We start from the raw sequence: 18,789 nt of genomic DNA, 5'->3' as shown, positions 1-18,789 counted from the left end.
GGCAGTTGCTCAGAAAAGCCGTCTAAAGTGGGCGGAGTCAATACCGGAAAACTGAATCAAAAATAGAATCGGGATAAACAAATATAAAAGCCAGTTTTCGAAGCCCTGTATTTGAAATGTGTTCTACTTATTCTCAGATACAGGTGTAATGTTTATCAATTGCTCTCGAACGAAGACTGAAGAAATATTGTAAACGTGTTGGTCTTTCTATGGAAAATTTAGCATGACCGATTTGACTTTTCGAGTGACTTTTGCGCCCTGACTTTTTCGTTTTGCGTGATTTAACTCTCTCTCTCCTCTCTCTCTCATTCACAATTTTAAATAGCTGAACTCAACTGGCGGCAGTTCACTACTAAAGGTCAATTGAAAAGTGCGGCGAAATTAGTGTTTTTTTTACTTTAATTTTTTTTAGTGAATAGTGGTTATATAATATCCTGTAATGACGGTCATTTTAAGCCCCCATAGTGATTTTTGTTACCCTCCGCACCTCCTGCTGAACCAGGCTACTTTTTGTGTTAGAGCTCTCACTAGTCGTTCGAGAGCAATTCTTCCGACGTTAGGCGGTTATGTTTGGTATTGAGATGAATCCCTGTTTCCTCCCCTTCAGCTACAAACCCTGTTTCCTCCTCCTCACGTACAATCCCTGTTCCCTCTCCTCTGGTGAACTACAAAATCCACTCAAAATGGCTCGAACGTTGACATTTTTTTGTTGGAAATCAGTTGCAGTTTCTGTTTTTCAATCATAACTCTTTATGGGAATCAATGGCAGCGAATTTACTGCAATCTTTCGTATGTGTTTTGTTAAATTGCTCTTGTGAACGAAGTGAACAAATATTGTACCTTTTTGACCTTTTACTATACGTTTTGATAAATACTTTTCACTGGCGCTCTTTGATAATTTTAATTGTCCTGCTAAAAAAACGGGTGAGCAGCTCTTTTAGATATATAAAATGTTTGAATATGCGGTCCGCCCAAACTGCGGCTAGGTAAGAAAGTCCAGACGTGAATGGAAGCTATGGTTACCCCCGCCTTGCCACAACTTCAACTTTCCTGCTGACCTCCCCCAAAGCATTGTTGTCTAACCTTTACCTGAAGCTCGCCACAACCGAAACCCTTGCTTTTTCAAATTGTTCAGATTATTTTCTTAGTGGGATCTTTTCTGTTTATTTGCTCTCTAACGAAGCTCTCTCAAAGAGTTAAGAACTTAGTTGTCCTGTTGCATTTTTCAATATCAGGTGCAAACACGTTTTTTTTCTGATGGTTGTTTTGTCTGAGCATTCAACCTTCGTCCGCAAAGCGGGTAAAAGAGGTAAGTCGCTGAGGAATTCTCAAGAGTTTTGCGAAGTTTGCAGCTCACCGAAGCTGCTGAGAAAACCTTTCATGATGATGTAAGGGGGTCGATTGTTAATTGCTCTGATACTTAATTTGTAGCAATTATTTTAGTCTTGCTGGTCTTTTTATTCAATTTTTCAACCAGTTTTTTTGTCCGAAAATTTCGCGTCTGATCACTGAACTTCTCGTCCTCAAAAATCGGGATAAACAGGCATCTTCATCTTGTAGATTGTCGTTCTATCCAGAAGTTCTGTAGTGCATTCACGAATCTAGTAGTTGGCGTAGTGTGTTGAACGCAGTAGTGAATGTTTTAGTGAACCTGTAGCAGAGACGAAACTTTGGGCACTGCAGACAATCAAACATCGCATCTGTTCAAAAGATGTGGAGCCTCGGCTCAAAATAGCCGGAGTGTCGCCGTCCGAACTAGAAATGCTCTCTGAACAAATCTCTTTGCTGGAATGTCAACTTAGAATTCAACAGGTCAGTACTAACTGCCTACTAGTCTTATTTTATCTAACGTTTCTTTGAATACGAAATTTTTAATTGCGCTCGAGCAAAGTTTAAGCAGGTATTGTAGTCATGTCTTTTTGTGCAAAATTTTTGCTTGACCGCTTTGACTTCTTAGGAATATTCTTCTGCTCGCTTGACTTTCCGTCTTCAAAGCGGAAAAAATGTCCGAGCACGATTCTTAAAGCTTTATGGTTCACCGAAGCTGCTGAGAAAGCAGATCTTCAGGGGGCGAAGGGAAATTGTGAACAGCCCCATGCTTTTCTGAGCAAATATGTTTTGACCAGACCATGAAGATTAACATTCTTGTTCACTCGGGTTATCTTAGTTGATTACCGCGATTTTTTAGGCAAGAGAGTTGACTTTGGAAGTATAGTTTATGCCGCCGTTTTAAATGAAATTTTTGCTTCTTAAAAGGCAATTATTCTAAATTGCTACTTGTTAGCTATATGGCTCTTGAAATTGGGAAGAAAGTTGACTGTTATAGACGAAATGATCGTTTGACAGGTTAATGAAGTAATGTTGAAGAAGAAAACAAATCAAATACTCCTGGCACAGCCACCTCTCAAACCAATCACAAGTCTGTCTCTGGTCTCAACTGTAGAACATTGTGAGCTCTACCATCCTAACTCCAGTAGCACAACTGGCACGTCAGCTGTCAAACAGGGATCTGCAGCAACCGGGAGTGGGAACGGTAAGATATTTGGAGTGGGAACTGTTTGGAGATGACCATTGTGAGAACTTAGGCATTATGAGAACACTGAGCATTGCCGATACTTAAATGAGAACGGAAGTTATTTGCCTGATAAAACATTGTTTATTATAGATGATTAATTTCAGACGAAGTAGTGTATTGCTCTCGAACAAAGCTTGAAGCATTGTTGCAGTTACGTGTCTTCTAATGCTAATTTTTGCTTGATCGTTTTGACTGACTGGTGAATATTGCGACGTTGACATGAATGTTGCGTGATTGCAGTTTGAGCGGCTTCAGTTTACCACTAAATGCCGTATGAAGAGTGCGCCGATATTTGTATCATTTTAGATAGCCAATCTCATCTCTTCAGTCTGCTATTATAGTGCTCCTAATTTTTCATTGCCGAACGAACTCTGACGCAATATTATAAACGTGTCTTTATGCAACAGTTTTGCACCTAGAACATTCCTTGAGGTCTTTAGTGACTCTTGAGCATTTTATTTCTTCATTATTAACTAATCTAAGTTGCTCTCATTCTGAAATAGAGTTTGATGCCTATAAAAGCGATTTATAGACAGAGAAGCGAAGCCACTATAGCTTAGTGTCTAAGATGAAGGATTGGCGTCCTGAAGGTCTGGGGTTCGAACCCGTGGTGTCAGAGTTTTTTGCACCCATAAAAAGTTTCTAAGGTACACCATCTTTAAATTAAGTTGCCTTGGCTCTCGTTCAAGAGCAATTCATCGGAAATCAGTCGGTTTTGTTTTCAAAATTCAAAGATATTGATTATAGCTGCGAAGCTTTATGCTGAGCGGAGCTATATTGCGGTACTCTTGGTTTCTACAATCCAAGAATTGGATTGTATTGGTGCTCTGCATTTTTTATAAGATAATTTTAGCAGTCCTGCAAGTGCTTAGAGTGGTACAGCGGCTGAGAAGGCCTTAGTTCAAGGTTAAGCGGTAATTGAGCCCTAAGTGGTGCAATTTTTCCCGTTTTTTGTCTTCGAGTTTTTTTGTTTGATTAGTTTTGATTTGACGTTTGTCAAAGTTGATCAAGGTCTTGTTCAAGATTTGAATACCATTTTATGACCATTTTTTGAGCTATATGTTTTGGTACTGTAAAAATAAACACGCAAAAGAACACTAATTTTTGCAAATTATCCTTAGTTTTGCTCTCCTTAGTGTCCACAGAACTTCCTCCAGACCAGATTTTAATAGCATGCTATTGCGTAGTTGCTAGGGGCAATAGAATGGTTTTCAATTTTGTGACAAATTTTTGCAATTTTGTGATAAAATTTGAATTTTTGTGACGAACTTTTTCATTTTTTGTGATAGAATTTGAAATTTTCTGAAAATTGTTGAGCCGAGTCTGTCGATCTTTATGGGCCAGTGAAGCTTTTTAGAATTGAAATTAGGTTACTAGATAGTTTCTGAAGACAATGAAATGGTTCTTAATATATTAATAGCACGAATGTTGGCAACATTGCAAATAAAATTTGCTATTTTCCACAAATTTTTGCAACCTTGTCATTTTCTGAGTTTATCGATCTTTCAGGGCCAAGTAAACATTTTTAGGTATTGCAGATGGGTTACTGGACAGATTCTAAAGACAAAAAATCAAACGTTTTTAAACATATTTCTGCGAATTTGTAATTGCTCTTGAACGAAGTTCATAGCAATTATTGTAAACGTTTGTCTTTTTTATGCAATTTTTTTGCTTGACAGTTTTTGCGTGCGCTTTTCTTCAAGAACATTTTTGACTTCTCAAGTGACTTTTTCACGCTTTCGTCCTTCATTTTTGAGTGATCTCTATTGCTCCGAAGTAAAGCTTGTTGCTAATATAAAATAGGTTGCAGAATAGCAGAGGTAAGTTATTCGTAGATCAGTGGTTACTGCGTCTGGCTGTGGATCGGGAGGTCATTGGTTCGAATCACGTCGGGAAAAGGTTTTTTGCACCCATAAAAAATTGATCTAGGCTACAGCCCTTGATTCAAATTGCCTCGCCTGTCGTTCAAGAGCAATTCCGACATTTTTCGGTTTGTTTCAAAATGTGAATAATTAAAAAGCTTGTCATATTTCTCGAGTTTTTCCATCTTTAGTGGCCAATAAACTCTTCCAAAGGCTTGTGGGTTAATAGGTATTTTTGAGTGGATTAAATAAAATCTTCCAGGTAAGAGCTTGACGAGTTGAAGCAATTACTGTTTTTGTTTAGTTTGTTTGATTATATTTTCTGATTATATTTTCTCGAATTTTGAAACTTTAACTTTGCTTTTGTGGCTGGCTCTGTTGAGTTGATGCCAGATACAGTAGTCTCAAGTTTTTCGATTCTTTGATCATTCGATTCTATGATTGTACTTCAGGACTTAACCTGTTATGTTTTTTGTTTGGTCGTCTGACGCCCTTTTTCGTTTAACATTTCCAGAACATTCTGTCGCTTCACCTCGTGTGAATATTTTTTGCTCCCAAAATGCTCTCAAAGATAGAATTGGAGTTTTGAATAAAGTTTTGTTGATGGCCTTTGTAAATTTTTTTAGTGTATCTTTGTTATTTCGCAGCTATTCCGACCGTCTGCCGGCTCTGTTTGAATGGTGTTGATGTCTACCTTGTTTTTTAAAGGTCTATTCAGAAATCAAATTGAAGTAGTGATTTCGGTCGCTATGAAAAAAAAGTGAAACGAACAACTGGTTTTGCTGTGAAATATTTTTTGACTCTAATTGTAAAGTAGTGAGAAAACTGTTTGAACAAAAATTAACACCTTTCAACACTTAGCAAAATGAAATGGCTGTCGTCAATTTTTCTCCGTTTTTTTTCTCATACTTCTTCAATCAACGTTGGTTAGTGGGGTCAACGCGGCTATTTTCGGCAATCTACCTGCTAAGTTTTATGAGCTCTGATAAACACTCGATGTTAAATTCTCTCGAAGTTTTGACCGAAGAGATTTGACTAGTTCCTCGAACAAAGTTTTCAGTTATTATTTGGTTCCTGATATTTTTATACAATTTACGCTGGATCGTATTTCGGTGTGGCCTGTCTGACTTTTATCAATAGAATCAGGATAAACTGATAAAGCCCAAGGGCGCTAAGTTTCTGCTTGTCTTGAGAGTGTACGTTTCACTTTTGTTACTTCTTATATAACTATAATTATACCACAACAGAAGACAATGAAATGGTTCTTAAGATATCAATAGCACAAATATTAGAAACCCTCCAATAAAGTTTGCAATTCTTTTCAAATTTTGAATTCTTTTTCATCAGTTTTGGAGTTTTTTATCTTTAGGGGCCAATTGAACTTTCTCAAGTCTTGTAGATGGTTTTCTAGACGGATTTGAGGGAAGAATTTGTTTTGAATGGATTGAGAAGTTTAGAAATGTGAATAAATTTTGCAATTTTCAATATTTGAAATATTTGTCATATTTCTCGAGGCTTTCTATCTTTGGTGGCCAATAAACCCATTTCAAGGCTTGTGTATAGGTTAATGTGTAAATTTAAGTTGATCAAATTGGACCTTCAGTTTAAGAGCTTCAAGAGCTATAGCAATAATTATAGTGTTGTTCTGTTTGTTTGATTAGTTTTTTTTTAGTTTCTCCAATTTTGAGACCGTATGCCTTTTAGGGCGACATTGTTCAATTGATCTGCTGGTCAGATACAGTAGTTCTAAGTGTTTCATTCAATTCTTTGGATTGTATTTCAGGACTTGTCCTGCTATGTTTTTGTTGAACAAAAGTTTGTTTCCCTTTACCTGAATTCACAGCTTGAAAATTTTGCATGAAATCTTTTTTGACTTCTCTATGCTAGTTCCTTTCGTCGCTCATTCTACTCAAAGTACTTTAAGGAGCAATTGCTCAGCAGAGCAATAAAAAATGACGAGATTTGTTCATTAAGAAACCTAGTATGTATAAATTCAGATCAAATTGGTCTGCATTTAAAAATGTTGCTCATCAAAGCAATCAAAACTGACTGTATCGTTCATTAAGAAACAGTATGCATAAATTCAATCAAAATAGCCGGCATTTAAAAAATGTTTTTGTACAACAATCAGTTTGTATAATTGTTTTCAACATATTAATTCGGTGTCGACATGAAAGGCACAATGTTTAAGCCCTTATCTTGACATGTTTTAACGTCCTTTAAACATGTGTGACAAATAAGTTTTGCTCTCTCTGAGAATTGAACCTTGACCTAGTTCTAAGTTCATTCTATTCAACAGAAGTCGGTAGCCACTGCGCCAAGGTGGAGGGATTGCGCGGGGAATTTTATCTTTATTGAATATGTTTTATCTACCCCCCCCCCCCCCACACACACACCACACACACACACACACACACACCTCATCAACACAACACGGCGCCAGGGTGGAGCGGCAATATTTAATCTTAACATTTCTCCCCCCTCCAAATAACCAGCCCGGATATCACACCAACATACCCCACCTCCGCCCCCTCACCAACCCTGTGCAATCGTGTCCGATTGTTATGGAGTTATCATTTGCAGTCTTCATGTGAGTGTGTTCGTCTTTTATGTGTTTATAATTCGATCGGCTGAAAAAGAGCACTTGTTGCCACTGTGATTCTCAAGACGAGCGACGCGAATATAACTGGTCCCAAATCAGAAATTGACTGGTGTTTGATTGCTTATTGTGCATCACTCATTGTTGGGAGATCTGAATCGAAGTTGTCTAGAAATATTCATTTGGAATTGCCAAGTTTCAAACTTATCCCTTTGTTCAAATGTTATCGTCTACGTTTGCTCTTGCCTCACTTCAGAACAATTTTAAAAATCATTTGAAAGTGTGGAGAAGGATGTCAAACTTTCTATTACGCATGTTGAACGTGCACTGGAAAAAAATAAAGAGCATCCGAAATTTCCGATTTGAAAAAAGTTGGTGATTCCTTTACCGAAGAATTTGGTGATTCCTTTAAAAAACAGCTTGTGAAATTTAATTCGTCGGTTCTTTTTGTATTGGCTGAAACATTGATCCCCTCAACCCCAATTCACATGATTTGGTGTCAGGTGGTAGAGACGAACTGGCTTTGTTCCTGAAATCGAGGAAGAGGGGCAAAAAGAATGAAGAGATTGGGGTTTGAGTTCTTACAAGGACAGATGGGACTACTGCGCTTCCCTCAAAACCATGCGATAACAAACCTGAAAGATGTGACCGTCAACAATACCTAGAGTACAAAGACTTGTCAGTCTTTAGCTTCGAAGAGTACTAAAGTGAGCGTCAAGGTGGACAAACTGCTGATGTTTAAATGCAGTGTGCAGCGAAAGCTTCAAGCGCAGCGAAGAAAAGTCAAAATTTGTCAAAGACTGATCTTCAATTGGAGGTTCATGTTAGTGCAGGTAACAAAGCCGGCTCCCGACAGGAATTGGAGAGCTCATCATTGAAGGAAATGGTTGGAAAGTCGGTTGTTATTGACCGGAATGGTGACAGCCGTGGGTCGGAAATGTTCCATCAGAAATGTTATTAGAAGGGCGAAGATGGCAGCAAAGACGCTTTCAAACCAGAAAAGGCCAGTCTTGATGAAGGAAAATTTTTAAGGAGGGTGAAGTTGCTGATTAGAACATAATTGATTGACTTAAAAATAGATGAAAGTGCAAAGTTCGATTGCTTCCTATGTTCAACTGATTTGATTTTCAGTTTTATGCATTTTGTGATGTTTCAATTTTTGCCACGTTATATGCGTATGACCGTTTTCGTTTTCGATTTTTTTCTGTTTTGATTGTGTTTATCGAAGAATTCAACGTTGAATCTGATCTTTGTTAAATAGAGTAATCAGTTTGCGGGGATTAGTGGGAGTAATATCAAAGTTAGAACTAACAAAAATACCTCAGATGGGCTTTCGTATTTCAACAAATTAACTTTAGAGGCAATAGGTTTTCATTCAACTGTTCAATTGCAATTGAGGAACTGTGTTGTTTTTGACAATCTGTTATAACTTGGTGGGTTTTTAAAGCGACAAGTTTAATTTCGTTTTTTTAATGCATGCTGGTTAGTACTGAATAAAAGATGCTGCTTTACGAAAGCTTTTTACTTTGCGAGCGATGACTTCGCTTTAAACTAATTTTAAAACTTTGCTGCAGTTGCAAGGGCCGCATCAAAAGCTTTCACCAAAAAATGCTCCAACATTGTATTGTTATGGAGATATACGCATTATTAAAGTTACGAAGAGTTGAAAACTCACATTCTCGCTTATCGCTACAGAAAACATCTTACGAGGCAAAGGTAATACAGGCCTGAAACTTGAGTAGCTGTTTACTTCATATGATTAAAAAAGAGCTTGCACACTTTTTCAACACACTTTTGAGCTATTGTTGAATGATATTGAAATGAAACCTTGCTCGAAAAGTCACCTCCAATGAAAATACTCACGAGATCTTAGACGTTTGATCAAGTCACTTCCTTCTTAAAACTTTTGCAACATCCGAGAGGGTTTTGCATAATTGATGTCCTAATTGATAAAGAATGAGATGATGGACTTCTTTCTCCTTGCTCACGTGCTGATTTCTCTTAAATTAAACCGATTCCTTCCTATGAGTGGAAGAGACTTGGCTATGAGAGACAAATGCAAAAAGTTTTGCAGGATCATTTTTTATTTGGAAAATGTTTCTCTTAAATAGTGCTGATCCTCGATTCAACAAACTTTTGAGTTGTTGTCTTCTGATATCAAGAAAATTGATCGAAATGCCACCTCAACTGCGAGTTGTCAAGAGATCTTAGACACTTGATCAGTCAACTTCTTTCTGAAAACTCTTGCAACAGCCAAGAGGGTTTCGCAGAATTGATAATCGTTTTTTTAAACAATGCGAACATCGAGTACTCTCTCTAAACTGTACCTGCTGAATTATCAATCTTGATTTATAATGCTTACTTCATATGAGTGAAAAGGAGTATTAAGTCTTTCGATGTCATGTCAAAAAATGAATCCCTTCCGAACACATCTAAAAAACGAAAACTTTTGAAGCATCATTTTTGTTTGAAAAATAATTCTCAAATAAGGCTGATCATGGATTCTAAGTTTTCAACAAACCTTCTGTCTGTCTTCTGATTTCAAATCTTCTGTCTGTCTTCTGACTGTCTTCTGAGTCACTGTCTTTTGATATCAAAATGAAAAATTGCTCCAAATGCCACCTCAACTGAAAATTGTCACGAGATCTTTGACATTTGATCAGTTTGCTTCTTTCTGAAAACTATTGCAACAGTCAAAAGGGTTTTGCAGAATTGATGTTCGATTTTCATTAAAAACAATGCGAACATCGAGTACTCTAACTTGTACCTGCTGAGTTATCTAACTTGATTTATACTGCGTCCTTCATATGAGTGAAAAAGAGTCTGAGCTCTTTCGATGTCATGTCAAAAAATGAATCCCTTCCGAACACATCTAAACGACTAGTTTTGAAGGATCATTTTTTAAAGTTTGAAAATGTTTCTCTTAAATAGTGCTGATTATCGATTCTAAGTTTTCATTAGACTTTTAAGTTGCTGTCTTCTGATATCAAAATAAATCATTGCTCGAAATGCCACCTCAACCGCAAATTGTCACGAGATATCAGACGTTTGATCAATTCACTTCTGAAAACTATTGCAGCAGCCAAGAGGGTATTGCAGAATTGACGTTCGATTTTCATTAAAAACAATGCGAACATCGAGTACTCTAACTTGTACCTGCTGAATTATCTAACTTGATTTATACTGCGTCCTTCATATGAGTGAAAAAGAGTCTGAGCTCTTTCGATGTCATGTCAAAAAATGAATCCCTTCCGAACACATCTAAACGACTAGTTTTGAAGGATCATTTTTTAAAGTTTGAAAATGTTTCTCTTAAATAGTGCTGATTATCGATTCTAAGTTTTCATTAGACTTTTAAGTTGCTGTCTTCTGATATCAAAATAAATCATTGCTCGAAATGCCACCTCAACCGCAAATTGTCACGAGATATCAGACGTTTGATCAATTCACTTCTGAAAACTATTGCAGCAGCCAAGAGGGTATTGCAGAATTGACGTTCGATTTTCATTTAAAAAAATGCGAACATCGAGTACTTTTTCTATCCTGTAATTTGTTGAATTATCTGACTTGATTTATACTGCTTCTTTCATATTAATGAAAGAGAGTCTTTGCTCATTCGATGTCATGTCAAAAATTGGATCTCTACTGAACACACCTAAAAAAACGAAAACTTCTGGAAGATCATTTTTGCAGTTTGAAAATAATTCTCTCAATTAGTGCTGATCATCGATTCTAAATTTTCAACAAACCTTTGGGTTGTCTTCTTCTGATATCAAAAAAATTGATCGAAATGTCACCTCAACTGCAAATTATCACGAGATCTCAGACACTTGATCTGTCTACTTCTTTCTGAAAACTCTTGCAACAGCCAAGAGAGTTTCGCAGAATTGATAATCGTTTTTTTAAATGCGAACATCGAGTACTCTCTCTAAACTGTACCTGCTGAATTATCAATCTTGATTTATAATGCTTACTTCCTATGAGTGAAAAGGAGTATTAAGTCTTTCGATGTCATGTCAAAAAATGAATCCCTTCCGAACACATCTAAAAAACGAAAACTTTTGAAGCATCATTTTTGTTTGAAAAATAATTCTCAAATAAGGCTGATCATGGATTCTAAGTTTTCAACAAACCTTCTGTCTGTCTTCTGATTTCAAATCTTCTGTCTGTCTTCTGACTGTCTTCTGAGTCACTGTCTTTTGATATCAAAATGAAAAATTGCTCCAAATGCCACCTCAACTGAAAATTGTCACGAGATCTTTGACATTTGATCAGTTTGCTTCTTTCTGAAAACTATTGCAACAGTCAAAAGGGTTTTGCAGAATTGATGTTCGATTTTCATTAAAAACAATGCGAACATCGAGTACTCTAACTTGTACCTGCTGAATTATCTAACTTGATTTATACTGCGTCCTTCATATGAGTGAAAAAGAGTCTGAGCTCTTTCGATGTCATGTCAAAAAATGAATCCCTTCCGAACACATCTAAACGACTAGTTTTGAAGGATCATTTTTTAAAGTTTGAAAATGTTTCTCTTAAATAGTGCTGATTATCGATTCTAAGTTTTCATTAGACTTTTAAGTTGCTGTCTTCTGATATCAAAATAAATCATTGCTCGAAATGCCACCTCAACCGCAAATTGTCACGAGATATCAGACGTTTGATCAATTCACTTCTGAAAACTATTGCAGCAGCCAAGAGGGTATTGCAGAATTGACGTTCGATTTTCATTTACAAAAATGCGAACATCGAGTACTTTTTCTATCCTGTAATTTGTTGAATTATCTGACTTGATTTATACTGCTTCTTTCATATTGATGAAAGAGTCTTTGCTCATTCGATGTCTTGTCAAAAATCGGATCTCTACTGAACACACCTAAAAAAACGAAAACTTCTGGAAGATCATTTTTGCAGTTTGAAAATAATTCTCTCAATTAGTGCTGATCATCCATTCTAAATTTTCAACAAACCTTTGGGTTGTCTTCTTCTGATATCAAAAAAATTGATCGAAATGTCACGTCAACTGCAAATTATCACGAGATCTCAGACACTTGATCTGTCAACTTCTTTCTGAAAACTCTTGCAACAGCCAAGAGGGTTTCGCAGAATTGATAATCGTTTTTTTAAACAATGCGAACATCGAGTAGGCTCTCTAACCTGTACCTGCTGGATTATCAAACTTGGTTTATAATACGTACTTCATATGAGTGAAAAGGAGTATTAGGTCTTTCGATGTCATGTCAAAAAATGAATCCCTTCCGAACACATCTAATAAACGAAAAGTTTTGAAGGATCATTTTGAAAAATAATTCTCAAATAAGTTTGAAAAATTATTTAAAATAATTCTCAAGTTTGAAAAAGTTTGAGAAAAGTCAAATAATTCTCAAGTTTGAAAAATATTTCTCAAATAAGGCTGATCATGGATTCTAAGTTTTCAACAAACCTTCTGTCTGTCTTCTGATATCAAATCTTCTGTCTCTTCTGACTGTCTGCTGAGTCGCTGTCTTCTGATATCAAAATGAAAAATTGCTCGAAATGCCACCAACTGCAAATTGTCACGAGATCTTAGACATTTGATCAGTTTGCTTCTTTCTGAGAACTATTGCAACAGTCAAAAGGGTTTTGCAGAATTGATGTTCGATTTTCATTAAAAACAATGCGAACATCGAGTGCTCTCTCTAACTTGTACCTGCTGAATTATCTAACTTGATTTATGCTGCGTCCTTCATATGAGTGAAAAAGAGTGAGCTCTTTCGACGTCATGTCAAAAAATGAATCCCTTCCGAACACATCTAAACGACTGGTTTTGAAGGATCATTTTTTAAAGTTTGAAAATTTTTCTCTTAAATAGTGCTGATTATCGATTCTAAGTTTTCATTAGACTTTTAAGATGCTGTCTTCTGATATCAAAATAAATCATTGCTCGAAATGCCACCTCAACCGCAAATTGTCACGAGATATCAGACGTGATCAATTCACTTGTGAAAACTATTGCAGCAGCTAAGAGGGTATTGCAGAATTGACGTTCGATTTTCACAAAAAAAATGCAAACATCGAGTACTTTTTCTAACCTGTAATGTGTTGAATTATCTGACTTGATTTATATTGTTTCCTTCATATTAATGAAAGAGAGTCTTTGCTCATTCGATTTCATATCAAAAATCTGATCTCTAATAAACACACCTTAAAAACGAAAACTTCTGAGATCTTTTTTGCAGTTTGAAAATAATTCTCTCAATTAGTGCTGATCATCGATTCTAAGTTTTCAACAAACCTTTGGGTTGCCTTCTTCTGATATCAAAAAAATTGATCGAAATGTCACCTCAACTGCAAATTATCACGAGATCTCAGACACTTGATCTGTCAACTTCTTTCTGAAAACTCTTGCAACAGCCAAGAGGGTTTCGCAGAATTAATAATCGTTTTTTTAAACAATGCGAACATCGAGTACTCTCTCTAACCTGCACCTGCTGAATTATCTAAGTTGATTTATACTGCGTCCTTCATATGAGTGAAAAAGAGTCTGAGCTCTTTCGATGTCATGTCAAAAAATGAATCCCTTCCGAACACATCTAAACGACTGGTTTTGAAGGATCATTTTTTAAAGTTTGAAAATTTTTCTCTTAAATAGTGCTGATTATCGATTCTAAGTTTTCATTAGACTTTTAAGATGCTGTCTTCTGATATCAAAATAAATCATTGCTCGAAATGCCACCTCAACCGCAAATTGTCACGAGATATCAGACGTGATCAATTCACTTGTGAAAACTATTGCAGCAGCTAAGAGGGTATTGCAGAATTGACGTTCGATTTTCACAAAAAAAATGCAAACATCGAGTACTTTTTCTAACCTGTAATGTGTTGAATTATCTGACTTGATTTATATTGTTTCCTTCATATTAATGAAAGAGAGTCTTTGCTCATTCGATTTCATATCAAAAATCTGATCTCTAATAAACACACCTTAAAAACGAAAACTTCTGAGATCTTTTTTGCAGTTTGAAAATAATTCTCTCAATTAGTGCTGATCATCGATTCTAAGTTTTCAACAAACCTTTGGGTTGCCTTCTTCTGATATCAAAAAAATTGATCGAAATGTCACCTCAACTGCAAATTATCACGAGATCTCAGACACTTGATCTGTCAACTTCTTTCTGAAAACTCTTGCAACAGCCAAGAGGGTTTCGCAGAATTAATAATCGTTTTTTTAAACAATGCGAACATCGAGTACTCTCTCTAACCTGCACCTGCTGAATTATCTAAGTTGATTTATACTGCGTCCTTCATATGAGTGAAAAAGAGTCTTAGCTCTTTCGATATGTCAAAAAATGAATCCCTTCCGAAGACATCTAATAAGCGAAAAGTTTTGAAGCATCATTCTTTAGTTTGAAAATATTTCTCTCAAATAGTGCTGATCATCGATTCTAAGTTTTCAACAAACTGTTGCTGTCTTCTGATATCAAAATAAATCATTTTTTTGTACTAATCGAGAGGTGATTTTTGGCGTAAATTTTAAAGCAAAAATGATTTTGTGTTCACGTGGCATTTTAACTTCTTGTCAATGTTTTTTGCGATTTTAATCGAGGTCTTACTTAAGCTGTGTTGTTGAACATTCTTTGAAGTGTACTTCAGATTGTCCTCAAGTTTATTTAATTACTTTCAAACGAAGCTTGTAGCAATTATAGTGGTCTTCTATAATGCAATTTTTCGTCAGACCTTTTTGACTTTTCGTCCTCAGGTGATAAACAGGTAGCGCCCTGAGGGCATTAAGTTCTCTTATCTTAAGAGCATTTCGTCTTACTAGACTCCAAATTTGCAATTCTCCGAAACTGTTTTGGAGACATCAGATCACGTGTCCTCTGAGCGCAAACCCTGTCCTTTGAGAGGAAATCGTACGGCGTTAGTGGGTAATGTTTCTAAGTATTATGAGTGTTGCCTTTGTTATAGAAGGAGTAGTTGATTCGGCCATGTACAAAGTCAAGTTCAAGTTGACAGACATCGAGTATCAGTGGCCATTGGTAAGAGTGTATGCGAGTAGGCGACAGTGGGATAGGTTGGACCAGTTGATGGTCCAGAAGGGATTCCTGTCAAGTGCTGCATCCTCAATTATGGGAGGAGTGGGAATGGGAAGCAATTCCTCGGTTAGTTGGCCCATATCAATTGATATCAAGATATCAGTGCATCCTTAGCTATGACGAGTTCCGGATGTGATGCAGGAAATACTTCGCATTTTTTTGAGATTTTTATTGAATACGTGACAAGCCATACCCTGGATAGGTATTGTGAAAAAGAATTTATTTTTAAAGGCTCTTAAATGAAGTTTGTAACAATAAAAAGTCTAAGTATGCGATTCATCGAAAATGTTGGGCACATAAAATAGTGAAGGGCGCTTCTTCAATATTGACCCCCAAGACTCCAACCCGTCCACGCAACCCCCACCCTCCGGACTATGTAAGAGTAAATTTACGGTGTTACGAGAAATATTAGGTAGTACGGACATCCCCGCCTCTTTTTGCCCCGCAACTTCTGTCGTGATTTAAGGAAAAATGACTTGTAGATGCATTGCATTCGACTTATGTGAAGATGGTGTTTCATAACTTTTCAGTCCTCAAGTAGTGGCAGTTCTTTGGCCAAAGGCAGCCAATGTGCAATTGGGTTTGACAATATGGCCCAGATCCTGACAGACAATAATGCCCCTTCAGACATTGTGAGCAAATACCTCATGGGCATCAAAGACCAGCACGCCAGGTCCGTATCTAATCAAAAATAATAGTCAACCTGAACCTGGGTTACCCAGCACTGTATTTAAAAACAACTGATACAAAATCACTCAGGAGTTTGTTCTATGGAATTAGGAAAAACTTAAGGCAATGTTGTTCCAGTTATGCGTACATTTGCTGCTGCTGCTAAAATTTTAGGCGTGCATCATAAGACGTTCACATTTAGAAAACGATGTAATTCTGACTTCATTGCGAAGAAAGGAATTGGGCATAAAATGGTATTTTCGATTTAAGGCGAGACCTGACCTTTGTTGAACTATTTACAAGCTTCCATATAGTATAGAGCATGAAATTAGTATAGAGTATAGAGCCATGAGTTTTCAACAACGTTGAGATGTTTACAAATTTCATTTTAAATATTTGAAAAGAATACATCTCAAACCAAAAACGCTCGGTTTTCTTGTTTTATTACTAGAAGCTAGGTTTGGCCAGTATTTGCTTTGATTTGATTTGTGCCATTGACAACCGCTTTCATGCTTGTGTTTTAGGCTACAACAGGCAGGGGTACTGGACTGTAAATTGGCGGTTGTAATGACACATATTGAGAATAAAGACAAAAGCAGTCTCGAATCTATAGCCGCCAGGTAATTTCCTACTAACAATTAAACATGTCATCTAGTTGATTGATTTTTAGATGAATTATTGCCAAATAAAAATGTTACAGTGCGCTAGCCGATCAAGATTTAACATTAGTTAGAGGCATAAAAATACTTAAGATATTAAAATAAGAAGTTTGAAATTTTCCCAGAAGCTTTTGTCTCTTGGCTTCAAAAATCAGCAAACCTCCAGAGGTTCTCGAAGGGTGGAATTGAGAAAATGCAAAGTGAATGTAATGTAAATGATCCAAATAACGCTTGTTTTAGATTGGCCCCGGGTTCTAAAGAAATGCGTGAGTGCATAAGAGTTCTTGAGGATCGCTCTATCAAGTGGAAGAGATAGCATGTTCAGGTCTTCAAATGATTATCTGAAAAGTTGGAGACCGCGGAGAGTTTCTACTCAGTCTTTACGAATGCCTAGAACTATTTGGAAAATCTTGTTTAGCCGAACTTCTGTATATTTTGGTGCAATTGTACAAACTGATTTTGAGTACTCCTGTATACATTATCGAAAGATTTATTTATCAGTAGATTTAGACATAAAGTAACTTTACGATTATCACGAAGACTAATAGAAATTTGAACAATGATTTAGTTTCTGTGGATACTGTGGAAACCAACTTTTACAAGACAAAACTATGTTGAAAACGTTTGAGTTATCAAAAAAGCGGAATTAAAGAAACAGCTGGACGGAGCAGTAGTTAGTTTTTATAGCTGCGAAGCTGTAAGCTGAGCGAAGCTATATTGCGGTGCTCTTGGTTTTTTGTTTCGTCGTCTGACGCTCTTTTTTCGTTTTACAGTTGTTCACACCGCAAAGCTGAAGTCAAATTTTCTGAATGACTTCTTCCTCTCACTAACGTCATTTGCGCGCGTGATGTCATTTCTCACTCGCTTTAGCAAAAGTTTTTAGGTTATATGCGTGATTAAAATTTTGATCATACGTGACTTAACCACTCAATAAAATGACTTCTGCACTCTTAAAACTTCAAGTTAATTTGAATTTGTTTAAGGTCAAAGGAACTCATATATGCACTAAGAGCCCTAATAAGAGGCTTCTGGGGAATGAATTTTAACAAGCTTTTAATTTATCGCTGAATGTTTTTTAGCCTAGTTTTTTGAGAGGCGTCGATTTTTGTTTTCACTTTAGATCTGTATCTGTTTCTTTCTCTATTATATGGCACGCAGGTCTATTCTTTTGCAGCTATTCCGGCATTCTGCCGGCTATGTTTAAGTTTCAATAATGATAACGTTTAACCATTTGAAAGAATGTCTTTATTGTTACTAATTTTTAATAGCTGCCCTCATTTCAGCCGGCTATTATAGCGCTCCTAATTTTTTTTTATCTTTGTCGAACAAAAAAATGTTTCGCTTTACCTCATTTTGCCGCTTTTTCAACATTTTGTGTTAAATCTTTTTGACTTCTCTAGGATAGGTTCTCTCTTCTCATTCTGCTAAAAGTGATTTTGAAAATCAGATGCTCAGCAAAGGAATTCAAAATGAACAGAGTCAGTATAAAAAAATTGAAGTCGGAAATGGAAATGGGATAAACCCATAAAGCCCAATCTTAGATGCCCGCTATTTGAACGTCGTACCTATAAGTCTAAGTTAACATCTCTAATGCTTATTTGTATTGAAAGTAGGCCCTGTAGCCTCTCTTTAAGAAACAGAAGTATGTTCAACTACAAATTTCCATCAAAACAAATCGAACTTAAAAAATGTTTGTACAAAAACTGTTTTTTTTTTCAATATCTATTCTTTTAATCCCAAGCATGCTTATTTGAATCAACGGCGGCTATTTTCCGGCCATCTGCCGGGTATGTTTTTAAGTTCGTCGCAAACCTGGAACAACTCATATCATTTGTTTGAGGGCAATTGACAGGTGGTTTATTAATACGCGCGAAGCGATAGCCGGAGCGATTATTGTCCTTCCGTTTTTTACAATTTAAAGAATTTGAATTGTATTGGGTGGCTGTCTTTTTGGTTAGATTCTGTTTACACATCCTCATGATTCGAAGTCAAATTGTATTAGTGATTTTAGGTCACAAAACGAAGTGGAGCGGAAAAGTGAATGTTTATGCGGTGTGAATTGGTTTCACTCAAGCTTTAGAGGGAGAAAATAGTGTTCTTTTTATGCGATTTTTTTCTTGACCAATTTATCGTCTGACGTTTTGACTTTTCGTTCTCAAAAATGGAATACAGGTAGCTCCCAGCGGGCATTAAGTGCTCTTAGAGCCTTTCAGCTCAAGCGATTTTGGAGACTCATGCTTATGGTGTGAAGGTTTATGGCGTGAATTCTTATGGTGTAAAGAGCGGTTCTTAGAAATTGAAGACACCCCCACTGTTGACCCCCCCGCTATTACCTCACTGCGTTGTTGCT

At 36.5% G+C, this 18,789-nt stretch overlaps 1 protein-coding gene across 1 annotated transcript in view; it reads left to right on the top strand.

Moving 5' to 3' along the window:
* Positions 1-17,002, top strand: part of LOC142345583 (spermatogenesis-defective protein 39 homolog) — a 69,851-nt gene extending 52,849 nt beyond the window's left edge. The window contains exons 6-11 of the mRNA XM_075397704.1: positions 1,647-1,812; positions 2,347-2,533; positions 14,984-15,177; positions 15,642-15,784; positions 16,305-16,400; positions 16,680-17,002. Of these exons, the coding sequence (XP_075253819.1) occupies positions 1,647-1,812; positions 2,347-2,533; positions 14,984-15,177; positions 15,642-15,784; positions 16,305-16,400; positions 16,680-16,755 (862 nt within the window). The 3' untranslated portion in view covers positions 16,756-17,002. The remainder of the gene's footprint in view (positions 1-1,646; positions 1,813-2,346; positions 2,534-14,983; positions 15,178-15,641; positions 15,785-16,304; positions 16,401-16,679) is intronic.
* The last annotated feature ends 1,787 nt before the right edge of the window (positions 17,003-18,789 follow it).

This window comes from Convolutriloba macropyga, chromosome 9 (assembly GCF_964194025.1).
Source record: "Convolutriloba macropyga chromosome 9, txConMacr16.3, whole genome shotgun sequence".
Taxonomy (NCBI): Eukaryota; Metazoa; Xenacoelomorpha; order Acoela; family Convolutidae; genus Convolutriloba; species Convolutriloba macropyga.
The sequence above is the reverse complement of the archived record's forward strand: the minus strand, read 5'-3'. Positions and strand labels throughout refer to the sequence as shown.